The sequence below is a fragment of the Mus caroli genome, unplaced genomic scaffold, assembly GCF_978045245.1.
Source record: "Mus caroli unplaced genomic scaffold, Mus_caroli_1 scaffold_4, whole genome shotgun sequence".
NCBI classification, from domain to species: domain Eukaryota; kingdom Metazoa; phylum Chordata; class Mammalia; order Rodentia; family Muridae; genus Mus; species Mus caroli.
The window spans coordinates 118,564,480-118,592,371 of record NW_028227259.1 but is presented as its reverse complement, the minus strand read 5'-3'; the positions used below and the strand labels follow the sequence as shown (position 1 = coordinate 118,592,371).

The following is a 27,892-nucleotide window of genomic DNA, read 5'->3' as shown; positions in this document are numbered from 1 at the left end:
TGGAGGGCTGAGGTAGCTGGAATCCCTCAACAACCTGGGGATTTAAGGTCAGCCTGGGCAACACAGCAAGGCCTTGTCTCAAAAGAGAGCAAAACAAAAAGAAAACCACCCTCTTCAAGAGCAGCCACTTAGGGGTTCACATAGCCCCAGCCTCGAAGGCAAGATGGAGTGCCCGAGTGTCCAGAGGCCACTGGCAGAGTCAGAGGGCTGTCCAACCTGGAAGAACAGTGAGTGAATGATCTGTGGGCACAGCTTCCCTCTGGCTTCCCCAACCCGGGTCTGAGACCAGCCCTGTCACTCACTCCCCAGCGTCTGAGCCTGGACATGCTGGTCATCTTTTCCCTCTTGTCCCCTCTCTGGTAAAATGATGAGTCTTCATGTTTGACAGTCATGGAAGAGCCTAACTTGGGGATGTTGAACCAGGCAGGGCCTGGCAAACTCAAGCTGCCGTTACTTGAATTCAGATCACCCCTTTCTCACACCTTAGCCGAGTCACCTCGAGCTTAACCACTTAACCATCGTGTAGCCCAGGCTGGCCGGGAACCTGTGCTCCTCCCGCCTGAATGCTCTTTGGCCCTCCACAGTGCTGGTATTAGCATGGTGGTGCCTGGCATTCTGCCTTTCTAACAGAATAACAGCAACTGCCTGGGTTGGTAGTGGATGCTGAGTGCCTGTCCTGTGTGGCTGTCATGGCTGAGCAGCTGTGTCCTCTTCAGGTCACATTCTGAGCTCCAGGTGTGGGACCAGGCTTTGGGGACAGGATATTACTACAGAACCAATAGGCCTCGAATAAGAGATCCTCCTGCCTCAGTTTCTTAAGCACTGTAATTCCAACTCTATGTCACCCTGCTCAGGCCACGTTGCAGAACTTTGCAACCCCCCTCTTGCTGTGGGCTGGTGAGGTGGCCTGGCGGGTAAGGATACCTGCTATAGAACTGTTGTCCCGAGTTTGACCCCTGGTGGAAAAAGACAGGCTGTCAGGAGTGGACCTCTGATTTCTGTAGACATGCACATAGACTAGAGAGAGAGCATCCTGTCCACAGCAGCCCAGCAAGCCACCATCAGCATCTTTGTTACACAGAAGCTGGGGCTTCTCCATGCCTAGTACCAAGGCCACTCTGGGCCTTGACCTTGGATCTTCCTCCAGCCTGCCCAGTGTCTCGTTCCCCAGGGTGGCCTCCCTTGGGCAGTTAGCTGTTAGGGGTAGAGCTGGTAATTAAGTGGAGTAGGCTGTTTCTCTAGGAAAGGAGGAAAGAATTAAAAAGCTCCCAGAGGACCCTGGTTGGCCCAGGCAGAAGCAGCCATTCCAGGGAAAACGAGAGATGTAGGTGACAGCTCAAAGTGACACAGACAAAAGCTTCCAGAGACCCAACCCGGTAGATGGCACAAAAGCATTCTGATGACTCCAGACCCGGGGTGCAAGGTGACCTCTCTATCTACCAGCCCTGTCTATAGAAGCAACTCCCCGTGGCTGATCTTGGGTCACAGGCCCTCTGGTCCTCCTCGCCGGCCATCTGTAATGCCCACGTCCCTCCCCGGCTGCTACGTGCCTTTATTTATGATCACCTTGGAAGGGTCGAGCAGACATATGTTGCTAAGGGGCATTTATTCTTGTTTATAAAATTTATGGCTTCACCTCGATTACACACTGTCAAAACGGGAAAGATCGGCCCCAAAGCCTCTTGCCGCCTGACTGCCTCAGACGCATGTACATCTGTTAACTCCGTGGGAGCTGTGCGGGGAAATCAGGTCCGCTATAACTCAAGCTCGCTGTCCTGCCACGAGGCACGAGCTGCAGGCCTTGAGCACACACCCAGGCGTGCACATGGGACAGGGAGGTGGCTAGAGGCTGTGGCAGCCATGCCGGGTGACCAGCTGCACCGACTGGCCGTGGCCTTCGTCGAGATGCTTTGTGCTGGGTAAGGTGGCAGAAGAGGACTGTAATTCCATTGCCTTTGTGGGTACAGCTGCAGCACCCCAGTAGCTGGAGAGAGTTTTGAGCCGGTGGCTTTCCACCTGGCAAAGTCATGGGAGAAAAACATGAGTCCCCAGTGCAGGGGAGAGGAGGCAGGCATGAGTTTCAGGACAACTTGGCACCACTGATGACAGTCTTGAGAGGGTATGTCCCAGGCTTTCAAGTCCAAGTCATCTCAGAGGGAAACATCTCCATCTCGCAGCAGAGTGGAGAAGGTCCTGGTTAGCAGTGTTGCTCACTGCAACAAAGCCACTGGAAACTGATGTTCAAGACAAGGCAGCGAGGCAGTTGAACAAGTGCAGCATTTAACAGTGAGGGACCATAAGGAAGGTCACGGCCACTGCTCGGTACTGAGAGGTATGAAGACCTGCTTTGAAGTGCTGTGCGGCAAATAGCACGAATCCTGTGAAATCAATATGCATGTGTATACACTACACGAAGATGTGCGCGCTAACCGTACCCGCTTCTGAGGGGGTGGGGTGGGGATCAAGGGTGATGTGAGTGGAGGTGGGATCATGGCGATGTTAGCACTTATTCCTTGTTTTTCTGGATTTCCTAACTTTTTGGCAGTGGATTCAGGTTAGATTTGAGAAGGGCTCCTTGTGTAAGAGACACAGGAAGAGAAAAGCCAGGCGGGCGTGGTGTCGGCTCAGTTGGTAGGATGTTTTGTCTAGCCCGCACAAAACCTTGGGTTTGGTCCCTAACTTGGAATAACTTGGTGTGTGTGGTCCATGCTACTAAGCTCAGTATTTGGGAGGCGGAGGCAGTGGGTCAAGTTCTTCTTGGCTACAAATTAAACTGGAGGCCAGCATGGGCTACGTGAGACACTGGCCAAAGTAGGGAAATAGACCCAAAGGGAGGAAGATGTCCCCTGCCTGCGCTGTGTCACCTCCTTTCCTGGGCACAGCTGGAGTCATAGCAGTCCCTAGAGGATGGCATCCCCTAGAGCCCCCCACTAGCTGTGGGTGCCCTCTGATGATGTCTTAGTGTTCTGTTGCTGTGAAGAGACACCATGATCAAGGCATCAGCAGAGGGGCTTACCCCAGGAAGGGAAAAAGAAGAAATTCAGTGGGTTGCCAGTTATAAGAAGGCTGAGCCAGGAGGCCAGACTCTATAGGAAGGAATTTGGCAATCCACTAGCAATGTCTGTCGTGGCTCACAGAGATACAGAATGAGAGTCATGCTTTTGATACTTCTGGATTCTTAGGGTAAAACCATCACTAATCTCAAAGGAGGGGACACCTCATAGGGAGATCTGGTCTCCAGACTGCCTCAGGGGTATCACTACCCCTCCAAATCAGCCCCCCAAGATGGTTCTCAACACTCCAAGAGGACTAACAGAGGGGAGATTTTCCAAGAGCTTCGAGGCGACAAATCAGGGCCGTAGATCTCAAAGCGTCAAATGCTTATAAATCTGACTAATTAATTAGTCCGCCCTGACGAGCTCCCCACCATAATTCAGCATCTGCAATTAGATTTCATATTAAAGCATGCAAATTCAAGATTAAACCCAGAGAGATGGTATGACAGCTCCACCCCCTCCAGCCTCCCCAGCCCGCACCACCGGTGGCTCGGGCGGCTCCTTGGTGCAAACTCCAGAACCTTCCCTTCCGGAGCTTTGTCTCTCCACTCCCCATTGTGGTGCCGTGCTGTGCCCAGCAGTGTGAGGAACAGTGCCAGCTCCTTTCCAGGAAGACAGCTACATTTCAAACATTTTGGTCCAGGGACATTTGGGGACTTACAGGTTGCAAAGACCTGCAGCCAAAGGTCACGAAGGAAACCTCTGAATTAAATGTAGGCAGTGCTGCCTGGCCTCTGTAGCACAGGCATGCCATTGTCATCGGGGAGCAGAGTCTTAGGTTCATACACACACACACACACACACACACAAACATGTATACACACACATACACATTTACACACACATATATACACACATGAATATACATATGTATATACACACATGCACGTGTATACACATACATATATACATACACACATGTATACATAAACACATATGTATACATATACACACATACAAATATATACACACATATATAAACACATACACACACATATATATACATACACCACATGCATATATATACACACAAATATGTATATATATACATATATACATATATAAACATACATATATAATGCACATATATATACCCACACATATATGTACACCCCATATTTATACACATATATATGTATATATGTACACACACATATGCACACATATACATACATATACACATATATGTGTGTGTATATACATATACATATGTATATATACACACACACATATATATACAGAGAGAGAGATCTAGCTATAGATAGGAGGGAGGTGCCAGTGATCTAAAGAGCTGCACAGCCTCGCTGCTCGGTGTGCAATGACCTTTTGGTCAGTGAAGGGTCACATTTATGACAGTGGCAGACCATGCAACCTCATAGCTTTATTTGACTCTTTGTGTCCGTACGCTGGTAAAATAGCCAAGAACATGTGTCTGAGAAGGTACTCGCACCAGAAACTGATGTGTGGCTAGTTTAATCCATTGGAGGGTCAGGTGGGCAGTTGACAGCTGGCTTGGGTGACTTCCCTTGCCTGTGTAAGTGCTTATGCGTGTGACACACACTGTGCTATAGTCACATTTGATCTCAGTAGCCCTCCCTGGGAAGGGGCCAGCCCCTTTTGCAGGCCTGGAGAGGATGTGTGACTGCTCCCATGTAGGGGCCCATGGTGGATCAGAACCTGAATCTTCACCATCACCCTGAGCCAGAGTGGGCTTTGGCAAGTCAGGAAGCAGCAGGGACCTCTGGGGATGCTTGCTGTGTAGGCATTTCATCAATGATATCTGGTTGTCCTCTCCTTGTCCAGCGTGATCCTGACGGTGCTTCCTAACTTGCACACACACCAGAAGTCATCTTCCTCGCTCCCATGTGGGGACTGGCTTTCAACAGACACTGAATCCCAGTCCTGTGCAAGGCCTGGCACAGTTGGCCAACAATGTCTGCAGACCTAATGTGGAAGAACAACGCCCAAGCCAGGCCCTCCCATCTACTGAATCTCCACGAGACAAGTATGTGCTAAACGTCCATGAGCCATGTATGTGCTGAACCTCCACGACACATGCATGTGCACTGAGGACAGGCCATTGGCTGACACTGCAACCTGGAGACCCAGCTTCTGTTTCCACTCCCCAGGAGCCTGAGCTGCCCTGGCTTCTAACCACATGCAGCGTGGGTACACGGCCCGACAACACTATCTATCTATGAGGTGTTTCTGAGGCTCAGCTGCCTCCTGCCATGGGATGTTCAAGAACCCTGGATGACTGGAGACCACCCCGGATGGAGGTGGGCTGCTTCCATTTGATCGGCTCTTGGTGGTGGGAGCCAACAGCTTGTTTCCCAGGGACCATTGGCATAGCACACAGAAAGGGAAAACCAGAAACTATGGTTGCTACGGTCCAGCCAGTGGTGTGCTCACCATCATTATGAAAATATCTGGGAGCCGAGGGAAGAAGAAGCACACATGGTGTCCCTCTCCACAGAACGCGTTCAGATGCAGGAGCCATGCCCACTGTGGAGGACCCTTGTCTCCCCTGGTTCTTTGCCTCGGCTGGCAAGGGGTCTTTTAGACCCACAGAGCTCGGGTGAGCTGAAAGGGTGAGGTCCTGGCCTTTCTCTTGCCTTCCTGGCTGCAGTGAGTTTCTAAAGGTCCAGGGAAGAGTGAATACCACAAAGCAGGCTGTCAGGAGCACCCCCCACCCCCAAGTCTTGTTCTTCCCTTTGGCTGGGAATTGGGGACCAGGGCCTGCTCCATGGCCCGTTGCTTCCTCTGAGTTTGCAAGACTTGGGAAGCCAGAGCTTGGGAATTTAGTCTTTCAAAAGCCAGTAGGGATGCTTCAACAACGAGCGTGACTGTGACAGTTTCCAGAAGGCTTTGCTGAGTGATAGGGTCGGGAAGAGCTGTAGACAAAGGCCAGTGCATCCCTTTAAACTTGCCAAGAAGTGTCTCCCACCTTTCTGCCCACTCAGCCCCGACGAGGGGTTTGGCATAGCAGTGTTCCGGCCTGGAATTTGCGGGACAGTTTCTGAACCTCAGTTTTCCTAGCTGTTAAGTGGGTATCATAATGGGGTGACACAGGGCACTGGACAGAGTGACCAAGGAATGTGATGACATTTTTTTATTGGATTATAACTCCTTAGGACAGTGCCCACACTGCTTGTGGCTGTCACAACTCCTGTCCCAGCCTGCGGCACAGAAGTTCCCTGGGCCTATTTGTTAGGTGAATGAATGCCCGTCAGGCTTCCTGGGCCTGCTCCCAGCTGGAACACCTGCCAGCTGCTTAGCCCATCTGGCACCATCTGGGCCAGAGACAAAACCATCCAGCAGACTGTACCAAAGCCCCTACAGTATGCACAGAGGACCCTTCCTCCCCTGGACAGTGTCCTACGTGGGACAGAAGGTTACAGAGTGCATGGGAGCCCCTATAGGGAAAGGATCATGGATGCAGATGCCCGGCAGGTGCCTAGCACTGGCAGAGGCCCAGTGGGTAAGCAGCATCATGTTTGCCCTGGCGTAGCTTTGCTCCCATCTCCCCCAAGGATCTCTCTTCCAAGCCTAACACTGCCTGCCTGTTTGCCCCCCACTGACTTCAAAAGCCCAGTTTGGAAGATAGCCTGAGCCCTGAGCCCCCGCTTCCCCATCCAGCACACACCCCCAGGGCAGCGGAGTCACACGGGCCCAGGATTGAGTCTCAGTTGTGGAGTTTTTGACTTGTGATCTCCTGCAAGCCTGTTCGCCTCTCTAACCCATGGTAGACTGAGGTCAGCTCCACCCCGGTTCCTGAGATCCCTGGTGGGTTTACAGCGATCATCCGTGCAGAGGCTCGACACAGTGGGCAGCCTTGGCCATCACTGTTTGGCATGTGGTGCCCACGCTGACCTTGGGCTATCATGCCCACCTTTACACGTTTGGCCTTTCTGCTTCTGCCTCTGCCACAGTGCCCCCCTTTCCACCTCCATGGTGCCAGCTGCTGAGTGAACACACACACACAGTGCCTTTCTGAGCCTCTCCATCGAAACTATGCATGGTTTGCCCGTGAATGCAGAGATCAGGCTGGCTTTAAACTTAGAGGTCTCCCTGCTCCTGCATCCTGAGCGCTGGCGTTAAAGGGGTGTGCTGCCACCTCTGACTGACTCTGTATCCCTGGCTAGTCTTGAACTTGAAATCTTTCTGCTTGAGCTTCCCAAGTGCTGGGACTGCCGGTGCAGTCCCATAGTGGAGCCAGCTATGGCAAAGAAAACTCACTGCTCTGTTTTCTCAGATGAGGAGAATGAGGATCCAAGCAAGGTGGACTGGACCAGTCTCACCCACCTGACCAGTAATTCCAGCCGTCTGTCAGCCAGACAACCCACGGGTGTTACTACACAGGCATGAGCGCAGAATGAAGCTGAGAGGTTGGCACTGCTCAGGTGCCCAGGGTAACCTGAATGTCTCAGAGGCCAAGTTCAGCATTGTATTCTGTCTGCTGGAGCCCTGGCCTTGTTTCTTCAAACCACCTCCCCTGCCCCCATGTGAACCAAGCTCCAACAAGGGTCTAAGGGAAATTTGAAGGAGCCCAAGCAGGAGCATTGTCCAGCGAATGAGGTGGAAGCTTGGGGTGCAGCCAGGGCTCTGGGCTAGGGGCACCAGCACCATCTTTGGCTGGACAGCAGATCTCTGAGATTTCTGACTGTTCCTACCCGGGTCTAAGATGTCTGCTGATAAATGTTCCTACCCAGAAGTCTGAAGAACAAAGGAACCCCAGAGAGAATGTTTACTCTGTCCCTGAGATAACAGGGAATCACCAGCTGCCCACAGTCGGTAGAGACTGGTGTCTCTTACGCCCCCCTTCTCTGCTGTCCTAGAGGGGAAACTGCGGTTCAAAAAGCAAGGGGCTCTGGCCTGAGCTCTCAGTTGGTGGGCAGCAGGGCTGGGACAAGAGTCCTGTGGCAGAATGCTCCGGGCTCTGGGTGGATGGTGGAGTCCGTGGCGCAGGCTCCGGAACAACCCCATCTGTTACACATATGCTCGTCAGCAGCGTTGGCTGTCAGGACCACAGTGAAGAAATGATTTCATTAGGAACTAGGCGCCAAGGGGTGGGGACCGCTGGCCTGGGTCTTGATGCAGTCTCCGACACTGGTCTCATGCTGTCATGGGAGGCATAGCCCGTTTCTGGAGATGCACACTCAGGCAAACTCCTCAGGTGTGCAAACACTTCAGGCCAGGCTCCTGGGAGCTGAAGTGCATTTGCTAAGGCACTGTTCCACACAGATGAGTCCCCAGCCTGTGTAAACTTCGAAGAAATGGCAGGTGACCTTTATTCTCTGTCCACAAGTCTGGAAGCTTGGTCAGAGGTTCTGGAGGGTGGCCCTGGCCCTTGCTTTTTTTTTTTTTTGGTCTGAAACCACATGGGTCTGCTGTTTATCAAAGGCTGACCGGAAGCTTGAAATCTTCCTGTCCCGAACCCCTGGATTAGATATGTGGTGACACAGGAACCTGTGACCCCAGCACTCACGCAGCTGGGGCTACACAGTACACCCAATCTCAGAAAGTAAAAAAGAAAGGACCCAGGGCACGCCACATTCATATAATGACCAACTTAGGGAGAAGTCACCAACTCTACCTGATCCAGAAGATAAAGGCCAGCAGCTTTGGCACTGCCAGCAACAGTGACATTTCCTCAGGGCTTTGTGCCAACTAAATGTTCAGAAGCACCCACAGGTCCTGCTTGCTGCATGATAGCTTTTTGCGCTGGCAACTTCAGTTCTAAACGGTACAAAGCCAGAGCCAGGCTTTAGTTTTAGGTGGGTGAGTACCACACTGCAGGAGATTATGTGTCTCAGGGGGTCTGCAGTATTTTTCTGTTAGTGGGGACACTGGGGCATCTGAGCTACCCCAGGTTAGATCCATCTTGAGATATCTGGTTTCTCTCCCCATTGAACAAGCTGGCTTTGGTAGGTGCCACATACATCATAAACTGCAAAGCTACGCATGTTGACCAGGTGCCCTTCCTGATGGGAGGGAATGGAGGGAGACTGGCTCCTGGGATGCTTCTCTGAAATGTCACTTTAAAGCTGGGCACAGGTGACAACTCCTAGCTCAGCTCCAAGGCCAGGATGTCGAAGCAGCTCTTGTCTTCCCGCTCCTATGGGTAACCTAAACCGTCTGGGCACCGGGCTGTGTAGAAACCAGAACAGAGCCGTCGTGTGCTCAAGTACAAATTTAATAAAGCCCTGACAAGTCTTAGTCCACGAGTTACCTACAAAAACAAAAACCCCCGCTTCCTTCTGGCGCCACCAGGAGCTGCTGGGATGTCATCAAACAGCTGCTATGACATAACTGCCGGGAAGCAGACTCTAGGTGACCGACAGAGCCCTAGGTCAAAGACAAACGGGTCAAGTTGATATCGGTGCTTACAACTAACTCTCCGTGTGCCCGCTGTAACTTGCAGGCTCTGTGTTACCTGTGCAGGCTGTGAACGGGGCACAGGGTCTGCGAGCAAGCTGGGAACACACATGGCTGGCAGACGTGAAACTGGAGCCACCTTCCAGAACCCCAGGGACTTTCCTGGGCCTACCCCATGCTCCAGCCCCAGATCTTTGCTAAAGTGAGAACAGGGCACGGCCACTTCCCACTGTGCAGGCTCCTTGGGGAAGGAGTGCTGTAGCCCTAAGCTGGCTCCAGGGAATGGAGGAGGGGCCAGGACTCCTGGCTTCCACCAGGGTGGGAGGGAGACAAGAACCTGATGAGGCAGGAGACGTGTGGCTGCTAGCAGGTCACTAAGTCCTGGGCCTCTGCCTCAACATCCTGAATCTGGAGAAAGTTCTTAAGGGAAATGGGGAAAGGGAGGGCCCAGGAGCGCAGTGGGTGGGAAAAGAGAATGAGGTCCCAGACAAAGCGTAGTGCCAAAAGAGGCGGTGTGGAGATGAGATGTGTGGGACGTATCCTCAGTCCCCAGGGTCTGTCAGTGCAAAAGGATGGACTCTGAAGTCCCTGGAATAAAGTACTACCCAGGCAGCTGGGCACTGTAGGGTCTCATGTGGTTCTCCCAGACGCCCAGAGCGAGCAGGCTCTGGGTACTCCAGAAATGGGCTGTTCTCCAGGGGAACGACAGGTTTCTTTCCCAAGCTAGGACACTGATGCACAGGCCAGGGGCTGACAGCAAGGGTTCCCTGACAGCGTGGCCTGCTGAGGACTTGGGAAGGAGGGCTGTGGTGTGGACCACCTGTATCCCTGTAGGAGAGACCCTGACTGTGCTCAGTGGCCTCCCTGGCAGGAGCTGGGCTTGGTTGCCTGGGAAGAGGCCACTGTGGACAGGGTAGAGGCAGGGACTTTGCTGTGCATAGAGGCTTGGCGAGGCCGTACCTGAGTTTTCAGAACGGAAGGAGGAGCTCACAGGCACAGGCCTTGTGTCCTCAGAGGGGAAGAGAAGAAAGCCTCACAGAATCGCCAGGAGTTGCTCTGTAATCACTAGGCCCAGGTCTCAGGCCCCACAGGGCAGAACTGGGGGGTTATTTTCATCAGCCCTCTCTCCCCAGTGCATGGAGGGCACTGTGTAGCATCCCCAAGCTTGGGTGTCTCATGGCTATTGAGAGGGTCTGAGGGCTGCGGGTACCCTGGCCACACTCCTGGGGGCTCTGTGGTAGCGAGACCGGGGTGTGTTAGGAGAGCTCAAAGCCCGTGTTCATGCTGATGGCGTAGCGCAGTTTCTCTCGCAGTACGCTTTTCTTGCTGTAGTTGGGCAGCTTAAGCAGGTTGAAGCAAGTGGAAGACGTGGGCAGACGCCCGCCTGGCTCCCTCTTGCGGATGGTGAAGAAGCCCCTGAGGACGCTGCCCAGGGTATCCCCAGTGTCCTGCAAGCACACACACAGCTTTGGGTCAGAAGGTGCCTATACAGGAGTAGGCAGGGGCCTGAGAGGCTGAAGAACACCTGCCGTGGGGCACTCACACCTGCTGCCTGGGCACTCACACACACCTGCCCCCGGTTACTCACACCTGCTGCCTGGGCACTTACACACACCTGCCCCCGGTTACTCACACCTGCTGCCTGGGCACTTACACACACCTGCCCCCGGTTACTCACACCTGCTGCCTGGGCACTTACACACACCTGCCCCTGGTTACTCACACCTGCTGCCTGGGCACTTACACACACCTGCTGCCGGGCACTCACACCTGCTGAGTCCTGTTCTAGGTCAACTAAGACAACAGGCTCCTGACTGACAGACATGTATCAGCTAACTAAGGCAGCCTGATACCCTGTCTCTGTTGGTACCACAGCCCATGGCCAACTAGCACTTGGCTCAACTTGGCCCAAAATTTGGAAGTGCAGGACCATCTAGTGTCTGACCCATGGGAACACAGCCTGAAGGCTGCTGGCTGCAGAGAGGTGGTGAGGCAGGGACACCCTGAGACCAGCATGCTTTCCCAGGGCACCCACATCTGAACAAGAGCATGGTCATGCTTCTACCTTACTGGACAGAGTCCTAGGGCATTCTCTTTTAAGCTGCAGTCAACAGGCAGCCTCCTGGGTGTGCGTGTCATCAGGGAGGAGTGAAGCAGACCTGCTCCGTCCTCCTAACCTCTGCTTAGCCCTTGAACCTGGCCAGATCAGCAGCCATGAAAGACTGTCCTAATAACACACCTCACAGGCCTTCACCAAGGAGGGGCCTCAGACAATGCTGAAGCCACACTGACCTGGCTCTGCAGTGCCCTCTGTGGGTGGCTGGCTGTCATGCCCTGAGAACCATGGAGGCAAGGGTGGGGACATGGTGGGCACAGCAGAAACTGAGCACAAAGAAGGAAGGGAGCACGTGGCCGCAGTTACCTGGTCATCTGATACTTCCACACAGCGGATGGAGAACGGAGGCTTGAGGTAGGCGAATCCTAGGAGCGGGGGCCGGGAGCAGCTGGTCACAAACTGCAATACAAGGCAGGGTCAGAGGGGCAGCCATGCTGGGCTCTTCTCCCTCCGTGTGCTGTTCAGTAGAATTAGGGGTAGCGGAGGTGCTTGTCCCACACACATGCCCAGGACACATCACATGTCTCTACGGTGCCACTCTCTGGAACTAAAGCTTATGAAGTAATGGCTCATTGAACAAGCTGGGGGCTTGTAGGGCCATTCGGAGTGACATCCCACGACATAGGTCTCCTTTTTATATCTCTGACATAGGCTCTCCTCCAGCCCGAGCTGGCTTTCAACTTGCTCTGTAGCAGAAGATGTCCTTCAGATCCTGGTGAGTGGCAGCACGGTGTAGAGCAGGTCTCTAGCTGCACAGTCACGGTAAGCAGAAGCAGTTAGAGACAAGTGGCCTCTGTCCTCAGGAGGACAGCAGTGGCAACATCTGAGGGGCCTGGGCGAGCAGATGCTGGTGGTGGCTGTGAGCCTAGGTCTGGAGCTAGTGAGTCCTGTACAGCTTGAAGCCAGGACCTCATGCACGGCGCTGTCTCTCTCTCTCTCTCTCTCTCTCTCTCTCTCTCTCTCTCTCTCTCTCATATCCTTTCTCTCCTATCTAATGATAGGTAGAGCTGGGCAGATAAAGGGTAGGAAAAAGAACAACCCACAAAATAGCAAAGCCAGATACACACTGGTGTCTTGCACACACGCAGAGCTTCCTGAGGGATGGGTGAGGCTGTGTGGGCTGTGGGTGTGGAGTGTGGAGCCTGCAGGCAGCCGGCCACACTTGCCAGCAACACTGCAGAGTCTCCTGGCATTCTCCAAACACAGGACCTGCCTTAATGCTGCAGACACAAGCACCAGAACCAAGCTGGAAATCCACAGGTCAGCCCTCACGGGGAAGAAAACTCCCCATTTAACTCAACAGTAACCAGATGCATGCTGTTTTCTGAGAGATAGAATACCGAACCTGCCTCTGTAATTCAGTAGCTAATGTGGTGTCGGTCATAATAACCACTTAGGCCATGTTATAATGCTATACAGCTTTATGTGTCATGCTTCACAAGGTTTTTAATAAGGTACTGTGTTCCTGGGAATGGAGACATGGCTCAGCAGTTAAGAGTGCTTGCTGATCTTCCAGGATCTGGGTATTAGTCCCAGTACCCACATCAGGCAGCTCACAACTGCCTCAACTCCAGCTGGCCTCTGAGGGCACTCATACACATAGCATGTATTTACACAGACATAAACACACCAATAAGAATAAAATAAATCTTTAAAAAAAGCTTACTATGTTGCTGCTCAGACATGTTTAACTGTAAATAGGCTAGCCAGGGAGAGGGAGAATGGTAGCTCTCACTACACTTGAAAGCAACACGGTCCCATCCCCTCCTGCAGGAATGTGCACTTCCTGCAGCTGGCACTGCGGTGTGTAACAGGTCTGGTGACAGGTGACGATGCAAACGTGATGCACTTGTGCTGCTCTCTCTAGGAGAGAGGGCATGAAGGTGCAGCCTCATGAGCAGCGGCCTCACAAGAAGCAGCCTGGCCTGCTGGGCGGTGCGCTGCCGGGAGAACCAGCCAGTATTCCCAGAACCACTTGTTGCAACCAATGCCCCGTGGCCTGGAGATCTGTGGGTGCATGGATCCCGTGTGTACTGGTTGGATTGGAGTGGGTGATGGCTCCCTCAGCAGGAGAGAACTCAGTTCAGAATGGGCAGCAAGGAAGAAGAGCAGCCACACCACCACACAAAGTGGATCACATAAGAAACTCCCATGCTTATAAACTAGGTGTGGTTGTACACACTTGTAATGCCAGCATTCGGAGGTGACTTCAAGGTCAACCTTGGTTACATGTTACACGGCAAATCTGAGAACATCTTGGGATACATGAGACCCTGGCTAAAGAAACTAAAGAAACCCAGAGGGGGATGGACAGGGAGACAGACAGACAAAGTGTGCAGCCGGCCCTAGGGGAGGCTCCAAGGCACTACAAAGACTCCTGGACCACAGCTTCTCAGGGAGAAGGAAAGCAGGTGACATGGTGATGCCCTCCCTACAGGGGACGGAGATAGGCATGCACGAAATCAATCTAGTGTCCTATAAAGCTACACTCTGCTGTGGTCACTCAGCAAATTCGGCAGCACTTAGGGACACAGGGGACACTCAGGACTTCACTGATGCTAGGGCAGAGAGTTAACTACAGCTACTCCTTCTAAGAAAGCACACAATAAGCAGGCATGGTGACCACACCTGGAACTTCAACTCTCAAGACGCTGAGGCAGGAGGCCTGCCCTGACTCTGAAGTAGGTGGGGCTACAAAGTCCTGACTAGGCTACACACTGAAACCCCTTCTCAAGCCCTGTGTTTCCTTGGGACACTCTGTGCCTGTGCACGTGTGTATGTGTATGATTCATACATGCATCATACTACACTGGAGTGAAATTTAGGATTGTTTGTATTTTTTTTTCCTTTCTTCTCCTTTTTTGCAACAGGGTTTCTCTGCATAGCCCTGGCTGTCCTGGAACTCACTCTGTAGACCAGGCTGGCCTGTAACTCACAGAGCTCTGGGATTATAAAGGTGTGTACTATTATTATTTCTTTAAGGTAAAGAAAAAGAACTGCAGATGGCCAGGGGTAAGCACAGTGGTGCACAGGGCCCTGCTCCACAGCAAGGAGCCGCAGGAGCTGGGCCCCATCGCGCCCCCCTCTGGTTCCTCAGGCCTTTGGCACTGAAGAGCCTATGCTGACACTGCCCTCTGGATAATCCCACTGTTTTCAGTGTGAGTCAGAGTGGCCCGAGGTCTGCACACACAGTCAAGAGCATACACAGGAGTTGTAAATAGTACCTTCAGGAACATGGCTCTTTCTTCAGGCGTGAAGTCGGAAGCCAGGATATCCCAGAGCCAGATGATGACCCTGTGGCTCCCATGAAAGCCACCGTAGTACACCGTGTGCTTCCTAAAAACAACCAGAGCAGGGCTCACTCTCAGGAACACATAGGAGGGTACACCCATACCATGGCCTCATCTCCTGGAAACTAAATGGGCTGTCACCAGGATACCAGAGTCACTCTGTGTCAGAACCCAGGGAGGGAACAGCTCTCCTTCCAGATGGCCTAATCATGCCACGCGTCCCTCCTCAGTGCCCTTACTTTAAGTCTTCCAGATCAATCTCAGCGTTGTCCCCGGAGATGAGGCGCTGAAGCTCGGGGGTAGAGAACATTCGGATCCACTCAGGCTTGATGATGGAACGGAAGCCACTGATAAGAGCAGCTGTCTGGTTTTTGATTTGAGTGTGCATTCGGAAATGCGCCATCAGATGGATGTAGCTAATTCTGTAACGAAAGAGAGAGAGAGAGAGAGAGAGAGAAAGAGAGAGAGAAAGACAGAGACAGAGACACTGGGACGAGCTGGCTAGGGCAGACTGCTGTCAAGCATGCTAAGAGATGAGCCTAGTGCTCTCGAACCATCTCCAAAACACAAATGCCAGCATCTATCGGCAGGTGACATGGGGATGGTGGCCCCCAGGCCACACACTGGGCTACCATGACAGCCCCGAGTGTCGAGGGCAGCCTGCTCACTTACAGCACCCACCTGAGAACTCCCTGGGATGACCCCACTCTCGAAGGAACTGAGGGCTGCCTGCACCTGCACAGGTGAGCCCCACTGGACTTCTCTCAAGGGCACAGCTTAGCGCTCCAGCCAACTTCAGAGAATTGCTGCCTCACCTCAGCACACACCTAGAATTCGCTGAAGCCTAACTCGGTGTTAGACCGGCCCAGTGGTCTCCAGAAATGCTGCTGGGTTATTCCTAGGGTCACATCAACCCACACTGATGGGGAAAAGGGAGCTAGTGTTTCATACCCTTGGATCTAGCTTGTCTACAGAGGCAGGCTGGCACCCCAAGCAGGCTTGCCAGTGTTGCTGATCTGTTGGCAAGCATGCCCATGTACACTATTAAAAACTGCATGTTAAGTATAGTCTAAACAATTCTGTTTTGCCCCACAGTGCCCAGGCCAAAGTTATTGTCCTCAAACTACTTCTAGTTAAAAAACAGCAACAGGGCTGGTAAGATGGCTCAGCAGGTAAGAACACTGACTGCTCTTCCAAAGGTCCTGAGTTCAAATCCCAGCAACCATATGATGGCTCACAACCATCCGTAACGAGATCTGACGCCCTTTTCTGGAGTGTCTGAAGTCAGCTACAGTGTACTTACATATAAACAAACAAACAAACAGCAACAAACATTACACACTAATACATTCAAATATGAAATTTCAATTATCTCTTCCTTCCATGTACTCTATGAAGGAGGTTACTAATAGTGTGTGTGTGTGTGTGTGTGTGTGTGTGTGACACATACACACACCCCAGGTACCCTTACCATATCCTGAAAGTTCACTATAGGTCACAGTTCATGACACAGGACTCCCTGTTAGGCTTTGTGGCAGAAGAACCTTCCTCTAGCAGAGCTTGCATACACTCACCTCCCTGGCCCTGCAGACAACACAGACTCATCTCTATTGCTCTTCAGTGTGCAAGAACTCACCTTCCCCGGGTCCTCAGCCCCACAGATTCGTCTTCTTCTTCCATGGCCTTTGGCCTCTTTTGTCATTTGTACACTTCTCTCTGTGTCACACATTCTTTCTCTGTCTCGTTCTCTCTCTCTCTTGCTCTCTCTCTCCCTCCCTCCATCACCCTTTGCCAAAGCTCCAGGCACAAAGATGACCTCCCCATATCTGCTGACCTCCCTATATCTGCTGTCAAAAAGTTTGGGCCCTCTTTTCAGCTAGACATCTCAAAGGCTGTTTTACACACAAAACACTGCTGCCCCTTGAGGAAGTCACAGCCACACACAGGCAGGACCAGAACTCACTCTGTAGACTCAGACCTCAGTCATCCTTTCTCTGCAGGCAATGCTTTGTTAAAGTTTTCGAACGAACGCCCCATGGTTAAGAGCAATGCTGATGGATTTCACCCCTACTGAAGACTTCTAAAGTTAAACCCTAACCCCTCCCTCTCCCCCCAGCGCACTGGCTACCAAACTAGCTGACCCGAGAGGAATGGAGCCCAGGAACACTGCACTGGGGCCAGATGAGTCACAGGGCCTGAGCCCTCGCCTGTCCTTGCTGAGATGGATCCTAAGACAAACAGTTCAAATTCCCGAGTTGGGAATTTGGCAGAAAACTCACAAGAGGGCCAGTGTCCCCTCCTCCTGCCAAGCTCCTCCCTTTAATTAGGTGGGAAAGCCTGGGTGCAGAGCATGCGTTGAGGGGTTTGATTCTGGGATCAAAAGGACTGAATTTCTGACATTACTAAAATACATTATCTGTGACAGGCGCGGTAGCACCTCCTTCAACTCCCTGCCTCTATGTACATATGTGCTGCGTCTGCATTCACCCTGTCTTCCTGAGATCAGCGGCAAATGGCCGGCCATTCGGAAGGGTCCCGGCTCGCTCGGGACAGCATGCCAAAGCTGCTTAGAGCTCCATCGGCCTCAGCGAGGGCCAGCCCTACATTCCATTCCTAAGAATGGTACCTCTGACCTTCCAAGTGCTTCTGCGAAGAGTAAACCATCCACTCTTATTTTGCAAATTGAATTTACTACAATTCCAGCCTATGATCTGTAACCAGGAAATCCCATTAGGATATTTATGGCCTCTTTCCACCCATCTATCTTGCTCAGTTCTCAGCCTGAGCCGGAGCCAGAGCGGTCCTCGCAGGTGCCGGCCTCAGGCGCTCACTGCCGTACTCACTTGTTCTCATCTGTAACCGGGATGGTCTTCCCTCCGGGAACCAGTTCGTGGCAGACGAGCTGGGGGAGAAGACGGGAGTAATTACCAGAGAGAACTCTAAAGGGCCTGCGATGCTTCCTGAAGATGAAAGGGCCTGAACGACGCCCATGGAATTAAGACTGTGTGTTAGAGAAAGATCATCTTTCACAAAAGCCTGGGGCCAAAACATCAACACGCAGGCCTCCTGCGATCAGTAGGAAAGGTTTCTCATCCAATCCTTGTCCAAACATTTGCACTGAGGCTGCTGGGTGCCACAGAGGTAGGCTGCTGCTGAGGACAGCAGCTGGCGTGAACACTCACGCAACATGCTCACACAGATACACATACTTTAGTGTGCTCGCGCGCATGCGTGCGCGCGCACACACACACACACACACACACACACACAGGGCACATTACAATGCTTTCCAAAGATGGAATCCCCTCTGAGGTGAAGGCGGAGTCTGAGACGCCAGCTCTGCACCAATATGCTCATGGTTTCTCCAGAGCAGACCTCAGGCTACATGGACAGAGAGCATCCCGCAGGGACACAAGAGAGCGGAGGACATGCGAGTCCTGCCACTACCTGACAGAAATGGCTTCTGCCAGGCTGATTTCTCCAGTGTTGCTGATGATGATGTGAGCAGGATTTGACCTGCCGAGAGGAGAAATGTCTCCTTAGATGCTGCCCGTTCATTTCAGATCACACATCCTCACCATGGCTTCCAAACTGAGGCTCATAGCTTGCCAGAACTAGAACAGAAAGACTGAGCGTTGGCAATCCTCTCTCAAGTCCCAAGAGGTAACACGGAAAAGTACAGGCTCTGTGGGAGCTGGCCGAGGTGAGCACACGGACGCCAGCGATGGGCAGATCCCCAGTGAGCAGATCTCTGGGGGAAAGCATGAGTCGGAGCACATCAAGAGCAGAAGCAGCCTGCCAGGTCAGCCACATACCTGACCCATGACGTCTTCATCGTAAGACAGCGTCAGCCCGAGGTCTGCGATGTCTCCATCGTAGCGCTAACGGAACAGAGAGAGAGAGCATGGGGGCTGGTGTGGGGTTGGGGTTAAGGCTCAGTGACAGGAAAGGTGACTCAGCTGGTCGCTTGGCTGTGGACACACCCCAGTCAGCACTAACCTTGATGGAGGTGAGGTTTTTATAAAACTCAGAGTCTAGGGAGGGAAGCTCATCCACGGAGCTGTAGAAGATGCTGTGGTGGTGCCCGAGCATCTGGCTCAGGAAGAAGGAGGCAAAGGGCACATCTACCACAATCCCCTGGAAGAGACGGGAGGCAGGGCTCAGCTCTCAGCCCTGGGCAGCTGGAGGGTGGGCACCGGTGGAGTCTACGTGCAGCCTGCGGCTCTCCCTCCAATCATCTAAGAAAGCATCTCCGGTCGTAGGCGCAGGCCTTGGGGCCACCTCAGCTGTCCCAGGCTCCTTTGTGCGCCTACCTCATACACTGCCTTTCCCAGCATCTTCCCCACAAACTCAAAGAGCTGCAGGTAATTCTCGTGAATGTAGGACGTGGGTGATGGGTACAGCCGCTCATCCCCGCTGGTTGTCTGCCAGGAGAAAGGGCGGGGAGAGGTGAACGTTAGAGGCCTGTCTTTACTCTGAATGGGATCCCCATGTCGGGCGGCTGCCAGCCCCACCAGCATCCCCTTCACCACCTTGAACAGATTGAGTGCGGGGTCGAACACCCTCTTGATGATCTCTTCCAGAAACTCCTTGAAGACACCATCCTGGTCAATCCCAGCCTCATCCACCCCAAGGTCGTTGACAAACTTCACTCGGATCACACCCTTCATGGCATGCTGGGAAAGCTGCCGGAGCTGTTCGTAGCCGTCCTACAGAGACAGAGTGAGGAACGCAGCCTTGGCAAACCCACGAGTCTAACCACGCAGGTCTGCATAGCAGCCATGGAGGATTCATTTGATGGCTACTGTGTCTCACTCATAGGCACGAGGAGACTGCCCCCAGGAGGATACAGGGCCTGATGGGGCTAGCTAGCTAGCTCTGCTCATCAAAGGTGGAGGAGACTAGGGCAGCATGGGAATCTCTCAGCTCATGGGCGGAGTCAGGCTTACAGGACATGTAAGGTGAAAACCCCAGGGTCTTAGCTGCTGAAGGCAACCGTGGGGAAGAGGCTGCAAAGGCTGGAGCAGGCAGGCTGGCTTTCTGAACTAAAAGACCGGCTGGCGGCGGGGCAGCTGCGGCAGGAGAAATGGCGGGAAGCCCAGGGGCAGTGATGATGCAGAGTCTGCCCACAGGAGGGCAGGGACAGTGGAACATGCCGCTGGGAGAGCTTGGCTGCCGTGTGGTCAGCTCCTTGTGGGGTGTTGCTCTGTGGGGTAAGTGTGCTTAGCCCATGCCAGGCTCTGGTGTAAGCGACAGCACTGGAAACCAAGATCGGTAAATGCAGACACTGAGTGTGCACCTCCTCTCCAGAGCCCACATACACTTTCTGAGTCCACCAAACCTCCATGATACCTGACACAAGCTATAGTCATCTGCGGGAGGGAACTCACTTGAGAAATTACCCCTTAAGAGCTGGCTGCAAGAAGCCTGTGGGCTATTTCCTTAATTAGTGACAGGTATCCTGGGTGCTCTCAGAAAGCAGGCAGAGCAAACCAGAGAGCAAGCTGGTATGCAGCCCCCTCCACTGCCTCTGTGTTAGCTGCTGCCTCCAGGTTCCTGCCCAATATGAGTTCCTGCCTTGGCTTCCCTCAGTGGACGTGGAAGCCAGATGAAGCCTTTCCTCCCATGCTGCTTTTGGTCACCGTGTTTTGTCAGCGACAGTGACCTGACCAGAACTAAGATGGATGCCTCTGGGTTCTCTCTGCAGGCCTTCCTGGCATCTGACGGCCACTCCGTGTGCCCTGATGTGGGAGTGCTAAGTTTTATCCTGGGGCACTACTGTCACACACTGCTGACACGACAGACCACGCCCATGGGGTCTACTCATCTCCCTTGTACTGTCCTGCTGGCTTTTGACACAAAGCCAACGAGTGACCTAGCAGCACTGAGCCCTAGTTTTGAGGGACCCTTGCCGTCTTCCTGTCATGTTCAATTACACAATCCCTCCTGCAGAGTCTGCATCTTGTCAGAAACAGATTCTTAGGCTGCTGAGCCAACAAAGATAACCTCTTAGTCCCCAGGCCACTTGCAGGGAGGGAGACACTCAGGGCTGTGGCCTGTGAGTCTGAGACCAGCCTGAGTTATGGAGACTCCCCCTGGAAAGCAGATGAAGCCAGCGGAGCAGAGGCAGTGAGGATGGGAAAGGAAGAGGGGCGTGTTGGTATGCAGCTGTGGCTGCGGCACTGGAAGCAGCACAACCTGGCATTCCTGGGCATGAGGGAGGATGCACAGAGCGCTCAGCAGGCTCCTGCACCCGACCACTTCTCTGTTCAGTATGACGCCCTAGCAGAAGGTGTTCAGCATTGTGGGGATTTAATGGGACGGCACATGTGACGTTCTCAGCCAGCATGTGGCAGTGCTGCTTGATCGGAGCCCCTGGAGCCTCTTCAAGAGGTCGTAAGAGGGATGTGCTGCCTGCCTCCTTTGATGCATCCCTGCCTGTCGGTACCGGTGTGGTTATGTGAGCGTTACACACAGGACAGTCAGGCTCTCTCAGGCTTCAACATGCTAAACAGAGGACAGTGAGCTGGCACCTGCCCGAGGGCTGGATAAGGGCATGCCTAAGCTTCCTCCAGTTCCAAATAACTAAATGATAGACTACATTCACCCTGAAGAAGGGGGATATTTCTGCAGGATGGTGAAATGTACCAGAAGCCTGGCCTTGGATGGCGTGAGAGTCCAGGACAGCAAGGCAGACCTCAGCTTCTTCATGTCCCTATATGGTCACAACAAGCAAAGGCCTTGACCCAGGCTCAGGAGAACCTGTAGCATCACGGAATGAATAAACGACCCTCTTGTGTTCTAACTCTAGTTTACAAGAAAGTATGCAAAGAGGAAAACAGGCTTTGCCTAAGTTAAGGGTGACTGTCTCCTGTGATACCCAGGGGTGTTTTAGCCTTGCAGAGGTGGTGGCGAGCCAACAACCCCCCCCTCTCAGCACACACCACAGTCCACGCCTCCCAATTATTTCAGAATTGTTTCAGGAGGTAGGTGCCAGACTCCTCTGATGGGGACTGAGACTTCCAGCGTCCACGCAGCGACGCCTGGCTCTGATGTGGAAAGGGAGCTCTAACACAAGCAAGCTCTGCGTCAAAGCAGAGGTGGCCTCAGCCTGAGCGGCAAACATGGCCTTTGGGGTCACTGACAAAATTTAATTAGCTCACTGCATTAACAGGTCTGAAGCTTTAATCTAAGTCCCTGAATTTGGGGAATCTTCTCTTAAAAATTCAAAGTCCCCTGGAACACACAGGTCCACACAGCAAGTCAGACGCTGAGCAGATGTGCATCTCTGGGGTGACTGCCATGCCGCCTTCCTGCCCACTATTTCCCTGAGACTGAAGCCAGATGTCAGCTACCATTTGCCCAGCCCTGGTGGGTGTCTTCTATGTCTGAGAGCACTGGGCTGCAGCACAGGAGGAGCAGAGGACACTTTTCTTTGTTGAGCATGCAAACTAAATGCTCACTGAGAGAAAGACGCACCCAGCCACTCTGCGAACACGACCTTATTCCTGTTTTCTGGTCAGTGCTGGGGATGGTACCCAGGGCCTCAGGGATGCTAGGTAGTTGCTCTACCATGGAGTCACACCATCTACTTCTTATCCTTAACTTTAAGGTAAAAACATCAACTGTTGCACATGTTACTTTTAGAATGACTCCTGAACAGCAGGAGAAACGGGAGCTACGTCATCCAGCACACAGCAGCACAAACGGCAAACATGCTGCCAGAGGAGACCGGCTGCTGCGCCATAGCACATACAGGGGGCTAGGGGGTTAGTAACGTGGCTGTCACACGCAGGCAGAACACGCCAATGACAGAGTGTGGACAGAGCACAACAAGAGGTATGAGGAGCAATAACAAGTGGAACAAGCCAAGCCTGTCCCCAGCACCGCTGGCAGACACACAGGAACACACAGCAAGGCATGGACTGTATGCCCTATGGGCATGTATGATACAGAGACAGCACACACGTCAGAACCATGGCAACGCCCAGCAATGTAGTCAGGGTGTCACAGGCACACATTGCTGTGGAAGCTCCCATAGATGACAGGGCACCTACTTCTACCTTGTGAAGTGGCCACATGGGGGCACCCTGGACAAGGAGTGGCTTGAGAGGGTGACAGTACTTGAATCTCTCGTATCTACAGAGGCGTTTGAGTCTGGGATCAAAGCTTTTGTGTGGTCAGGCAGGGCAACACCTGCGGCATGTACAGCACATTCTCAAAGGTGCGTCTGGGCAGATGCTGGCGGGACAACCGAGTCAGCATAGACCTGGGAAAGGCAGGGTGGTTGCTGCACTGGGCTCTTACCTTTGTTCCGCAGGGGCATTACCAGTCTGTGCTTTAGCCAAGGGCTCTAATAGAGCAAAGGAAGTCACTGAAGAGCCCCAGTACTGAGGACAAGCCAGACTGAGCAGCACCTCAGAGCTGCTGACCGGCCTGACTCAGAGCCACTGACCAGCTCACACCACTCTTGCCCTAAGAGCCTCACTTTGAGTTTTCATAGCACAGAGTGACAGGAGAGTCTGGAAGCAACAGGTCATCCCCTCGATCTGCCCGACAGACAGAGCACCCCTCTCTGCAAAGGCCACTCACCTCCAACATCCGGGACCTTCGGATGGTGATGTGGGTGACGTGAGGAGAGGCAGAGCTGGTCTCCACAAGCCCCAGTTTCTCTTTCTCCTTGATAACCATGTTCCGGAACAGAAGAACTCTCTGCAATGAGCCAAGGCGGGATCAGCAGCAGGGTCAGCAACTAATGTCAAAGCCAAGCCAAGTCAAACCTCCACACAAAATGGCTAACATTCCAGTCAAGTGCGACGAGAACCCCCTCCCCCCCCCCCCGTCCCCCGCCCCCATGCTGTCGCTCAGAGGTGTCCTGGGAGAAAAGTGAGCAGTGCCCAGAGAGCCTCTGGGGATGAGAAATACAGTAAACTTGCACCAACACAGGTGTGATTCAGAGAGGGGCCCTGGCCACAGCTGGAGTCCAGAGAGAATCAGTTCAGTGGACTTACACAGCACACACCGCCCCTCACCTGCCTATCCTCACACCCCAGTACTCAGCACAAGGCTGCCTGAGACAGAAGGACCACATAGTGTGTGCGGAGTGACTGATGCTCATGGAGTCCGAGGCCACATGAGGGGCAGAGGTGCCAACTCACGTTCTTGTGAGGCACGACGTGGGGGATGTGCTGCAGGACCAGCTGAGCCCTCTTGCGGTCCTTGTCGAGCTCCTGGAAGAGCACACCAGGCTTGAGGTCCCTTCAGGAGACAGACACACATGGCTGTGGTTACAAAGCCAGAAAGGCCTCTTCTAGCACAGGGCTGGCATGTGTCCCAGTGTGGCGGCTGCCCACTTCTATAAACCTTATGAGCACAGCCACACCGGCTCATCGCTCCGTAGGTGCGCCTCTGTGGCTACCTTGGCGGCACCAAGCAGAGGGAGTGGTGGGACAGACAGAGGCTGAGTCTGGCTGAGTCTGTGAGGCTCTGATGGGTCACTGACAGAAATGCTGATGTGCTTCTGAGGTTAGATGCTGTCAGAGGGCTCCCAACTCACCTCCCAAACCTGGGAGCAGTTTTTACCCCATGACTGAGCTGATACAAATCCCCATGCAACTAAAACTACCACACCCTGCTGCTCAGAGCAGCCGAAAGAAGCCTCTCCCCAGCCTAGAAGGGACACAGCCGACGAGCCTGGCCTGGCTGTCACTGCTCAGATCAGCCGAGAGAAGCCCTCTCCCCAGCCTAGAAGGGACACAGCCGACGAGCCTGGCCTGGCCTGTCACTGCTCAGATCAGCCGAGAGAAGCCTCTCCCCAGCCTAGAAGGGACACAGCCGACGAGCCTGGCCTGGCCTGTCACTGCTCAGATCAGCCGAGAGAAGCCCTCTCCCCAGCCTAGAAGGGACACAGCCGACGAGCCTGGCCTGGCCTGTCACTGCCAATTAACTGGAGTGACACTGGTGGACAGACTACTGTTAAGCGACATGCCCAGACAGGAGCTTCTTTCCAGACAAACGGACAGGGTGCAGGAGGGGAGACGGTTCACTGCTGTAAGCACAGTGCTGGGCACCCGTGTGGCAGGTGGTGAGAGAGGCCCTGAGTGTGCTCGCCGAGCTCACCTCCGCAGCCAGTGGTCCTCAGGAGCAAAGCGCCGGCGGCAGTCTCGCTCATACAGCACCATCAGCCAGCCGTGGACGGACTGGAACAGCTCCAAGGTCTCACCCTTGGCATTCTCTGTGCAGCAAAACAGAGGGGTCAGAGGTGGAGGGAAGGCAGGCCTGTGTTAAGGCACTCTGTCTTCAGTGGAAGCACTCGGGCTCTCTGGAATGCTCTCAGTGGCCTTAGGGCCTGGGTATCTTTCAGGGGATGCACATCCTCATCCTGAGGAGTCTGTACTGAACTAGCCGAGACACGTCAGACAGTAGATCTGCCCGCAGCATGGACTGACACAAGCCCCCATGGCAGATGCAGAGAGCGGCTCAGGGCCGAGCTAGTCACTTGTCACAGTCCCATGCGCGCTGCCTGAGAGAGCTTTGCAGCCATATCACTACCTTACAAGCCCACCCAGGTGTGTGAGCAGACAGGATTCCCTACCACCTCTGGTAAATGATAAAGCTGAGATGCAGCTGAGAGTACAGACTGGCCTTCTCGGATATCACTGAGGCTCAGCGGGAATGGTCACCTTACCTACGATTCCGTCCCAGATCATCTTAAACACGAAGGAATTGAGGAACGAGGAGATGGTGACCAGCTCTTCCAGCTTGAAGGAGATCTGTTCTTCATAAACTTCAATGTCATCGAGGATGCTACACGAGGCAGAGAACTGTTCAGAATTCTCCATTGAGAAAAGGAAACAAATGAGACCTCACTGACTTCTAGACAAACGGGAGAATAGCATGCTAGCTTTTCTAGATACCTCCTGCACGGCCTGGAGATGAAACGCATGGTGTCTAAGGTCTGCCTCGGGGTTATGCTGGGGCAGGGGAGCTCCTGGGGTTTAAACAAAGCAAGTCAGGCTGTGAGCTGGCGACACACCTGAGGGCTCTACAATCGTCCTCCCTTCTGTTTACTTGAAACTGTTCCCAGTGGGAAGATAGAAAACTTCAGGGAAAGCAGTGAGATCTGCTCAGGCTTTCCCCAGTGAGCCGCCTGAGGTGCACGGTCCGTCAGGCCTCACCCCTGCCTGAGGATTGAGAACCTGAGTCAGTTGCTGCCGCTGCTTACTGAGGAGCAAGTGCTGTGGAGCTGCATCCCACATCTAGGCAGGACCAGTGGCACTTGGTGCTTGTGAGCAAATGAATGTTTGAAAGTCTATGGATGGATGGATAGTTGATGGATGGATGGATGGATGGATGGACAGACAGATGAATGAACACATGACACAACTCAACTGAAGATTGACAAAATCCTCTGCACACGTTTTAGTGTACAGCTCAGTCTTAGGTTAGCCTTGCCCCAGCCTTTAGAGTATTTAATCCAGTCACTAGGCCCCTTCTTCTAGAGCACCTAGCCGTCAAGCTAAATGTCCCTGAACTCTCTTGATACGAGATCTTCTAGTCTGAACGCAGCTGCCTGAGGTCCATTCTAGATCTTTCCATCAGCCTTTGGGCGACTGGAAGACAGACAGCAGCACATGCACGAGGAAACACAAGGATTCTGGCGGATGTCCCAGGCTGTGCCTGACTCCGTTCTCTTATTTAGGTAGGTGATGCCACCTCCATTCCACCAATGAGGAGCCCTCGGCTCAGCAGTCCAGAGGCAGCCTGCTAGCAGAGCTGTAAGCACAGCACCGACTGATTCATCTTCATACACGTCCTGAGGTCAGTGCACTGTTACCTTCCTCTGTAGACAGGAAACTGGTGTCCCAGTGAACACCCTGGTTTCTGAGTCTGGAATTTTCTGTAATTTACCTCTCAGTGAACAGAGGGCTAATGTGTGATTTAAACATGTCTGAAGACCACCGAGCCCACATCAGCTGCCTTGAAAATACCTACAAGTTGCTGGACACGTGCCACATGCTTTCTGAATGACTTCTTGTCTACTGTTTTGGTGGGAGGTAAGGGGGTTATGGCTTCCTGCAGTGTTGTCCAGGCTGGCCTCAAACTTATGAGCTCAAGCTATTTCTCCTGCTTTAGCCTCCTGAGGAGCTGCCATCACAGGGATCACCCTACTCAGCTTTTGGCTGGTTCTTACAGGGATCACCCAGGCACACGGGTGCAGTTACTTGCTTGCTGAACAGTTGATGGCCCCACCGAGTACTAGCCCGGGCACTGAGTCCCACATGGACCTACGTGATGAGGTGCCGGGAACAGTCACAGAAGAGCATCAGCATGGCCAGGAGCTGCTTGGACTCTCCAGTGTCATTGTTCAGGCACTCCAGGAAGAGCTTGAGCCCGCCGTGGGGCCCCAGCTCACAGATAAACGCCCAGAGCTTGGGCAGCAGGTCATCCAGGTACGTAAGACCTGGAAGAGGAGAGAAACCCGAGCTTCATGTGGGGACCCAAGCTGCTCTGCTGTTTCTTCCTTTCCAGGGGAAAAGCTCACCACTTAAACCAGCACTTGAGAGAAGGTGTGAGCACGGAGAGCCACAACAGCAGGGGCAGCTGACATTGGACGGATGCTCTCAAGCGCCAGGCTCCACTCTGCCAGCCTCGGGAGCAGCCCCATCCAAGGGGCCCAGTGCAGCTCTGCTCTCTAAGTGAGGCTCGGTTACTGCCCCTCACCCATGGCTGGAGTTAGAGTCAGAAAAAGAACCGGGGCATTTAATGCAGCAGCCATGCTTTTCAATCAGGAGATCAGCTAAGGTCAGAGGTGTTTTTAAGCGCTGCAGGCCAGGCAACCTCTGTTGTTAAAAGCTTTAGACAAATTGATTTATCAGGCATTGGTGGTGCACACTTTTGATCCTAGAACTCAGGAGACCGAGGCAGGTGGATCTCTGAGTTCCAAGTCAGCCTGGTCTACAGAGTGAGTTCCAGGACAGCTGTGGCTACACAGAGAAACCCAGTCTCGAAAAATCAAACTCCTTCCGACACACACACACACACACACACAC

The 27,892-nt window shown here is 53.2% G+C and overlaps 1 protein-coding gene across 2 annotated transcripts in view; it reads right to left on the bottom strand.

Annotated features, from left to right (window-relative positions):
* Positions 1-9,234: 9,234 nt before the first annotated feature.
* The window catches only part of Ube3b (ubiquitin protein ligase E3B), a 41,090-nt gene continuing 22,432 nt past the window's right edge, over positions 9,235-27,892 (bottom strand). For both annotated transcript variants that reach the window (XM_021161955.3, XM_021161956.3), the window contains exons 15-28: positions 27,132-27,303; positions 25,528-25,646; positions 24,960-25,074; positions 23,999-24,098; positions 23,433-23,552; positions 19,373-19,549; positions 19,154-19,264; positions 18,840-18,977; positions 18,656-18,721; positions 17,684-17,742; positions 15,080-15,262; positions 14,775-14,886; positions 11,857-11,949; positions 9,235-10,882 (exon numbers count right to left, since the gene is read on the bottom strand). In XM_021161955.3, the coding sequence (XP_021017614.1) occupies positions 10,691-10,882; positions 11,857-11,949; positions 14,775-14,886; positions 15,080-15,262; positions 17,684-17,742; positions 18,656-18,721; positions 18,840-18,977; positions 19,154-19,264; positions 19,373-19,549; positions 23,433-23,552; positions 23,999-24,098; positions 24,960-25,074; positions 25,528-25,646; positions 27,132-27,303 (1,757 nt within the window). In that variant the 3' untranslated portion in view covers positions 9,235-10,690. The remainder of the gene's footprint in view (positions 10,883-11,856; positions 11,950-14,774; positions 14,887-15,079; positions 15,263-17,683; positions 17,743-18,655; positions 18,722-18,839; positions 18,978-19,153; positions 19,265-19,372; positions 19,550-23,432; positions 23,553-23,998; positions 24,099-24,959; positions 25,075-25,527; positions 25,647-27,131; positions 27,304-27,892) is intronic.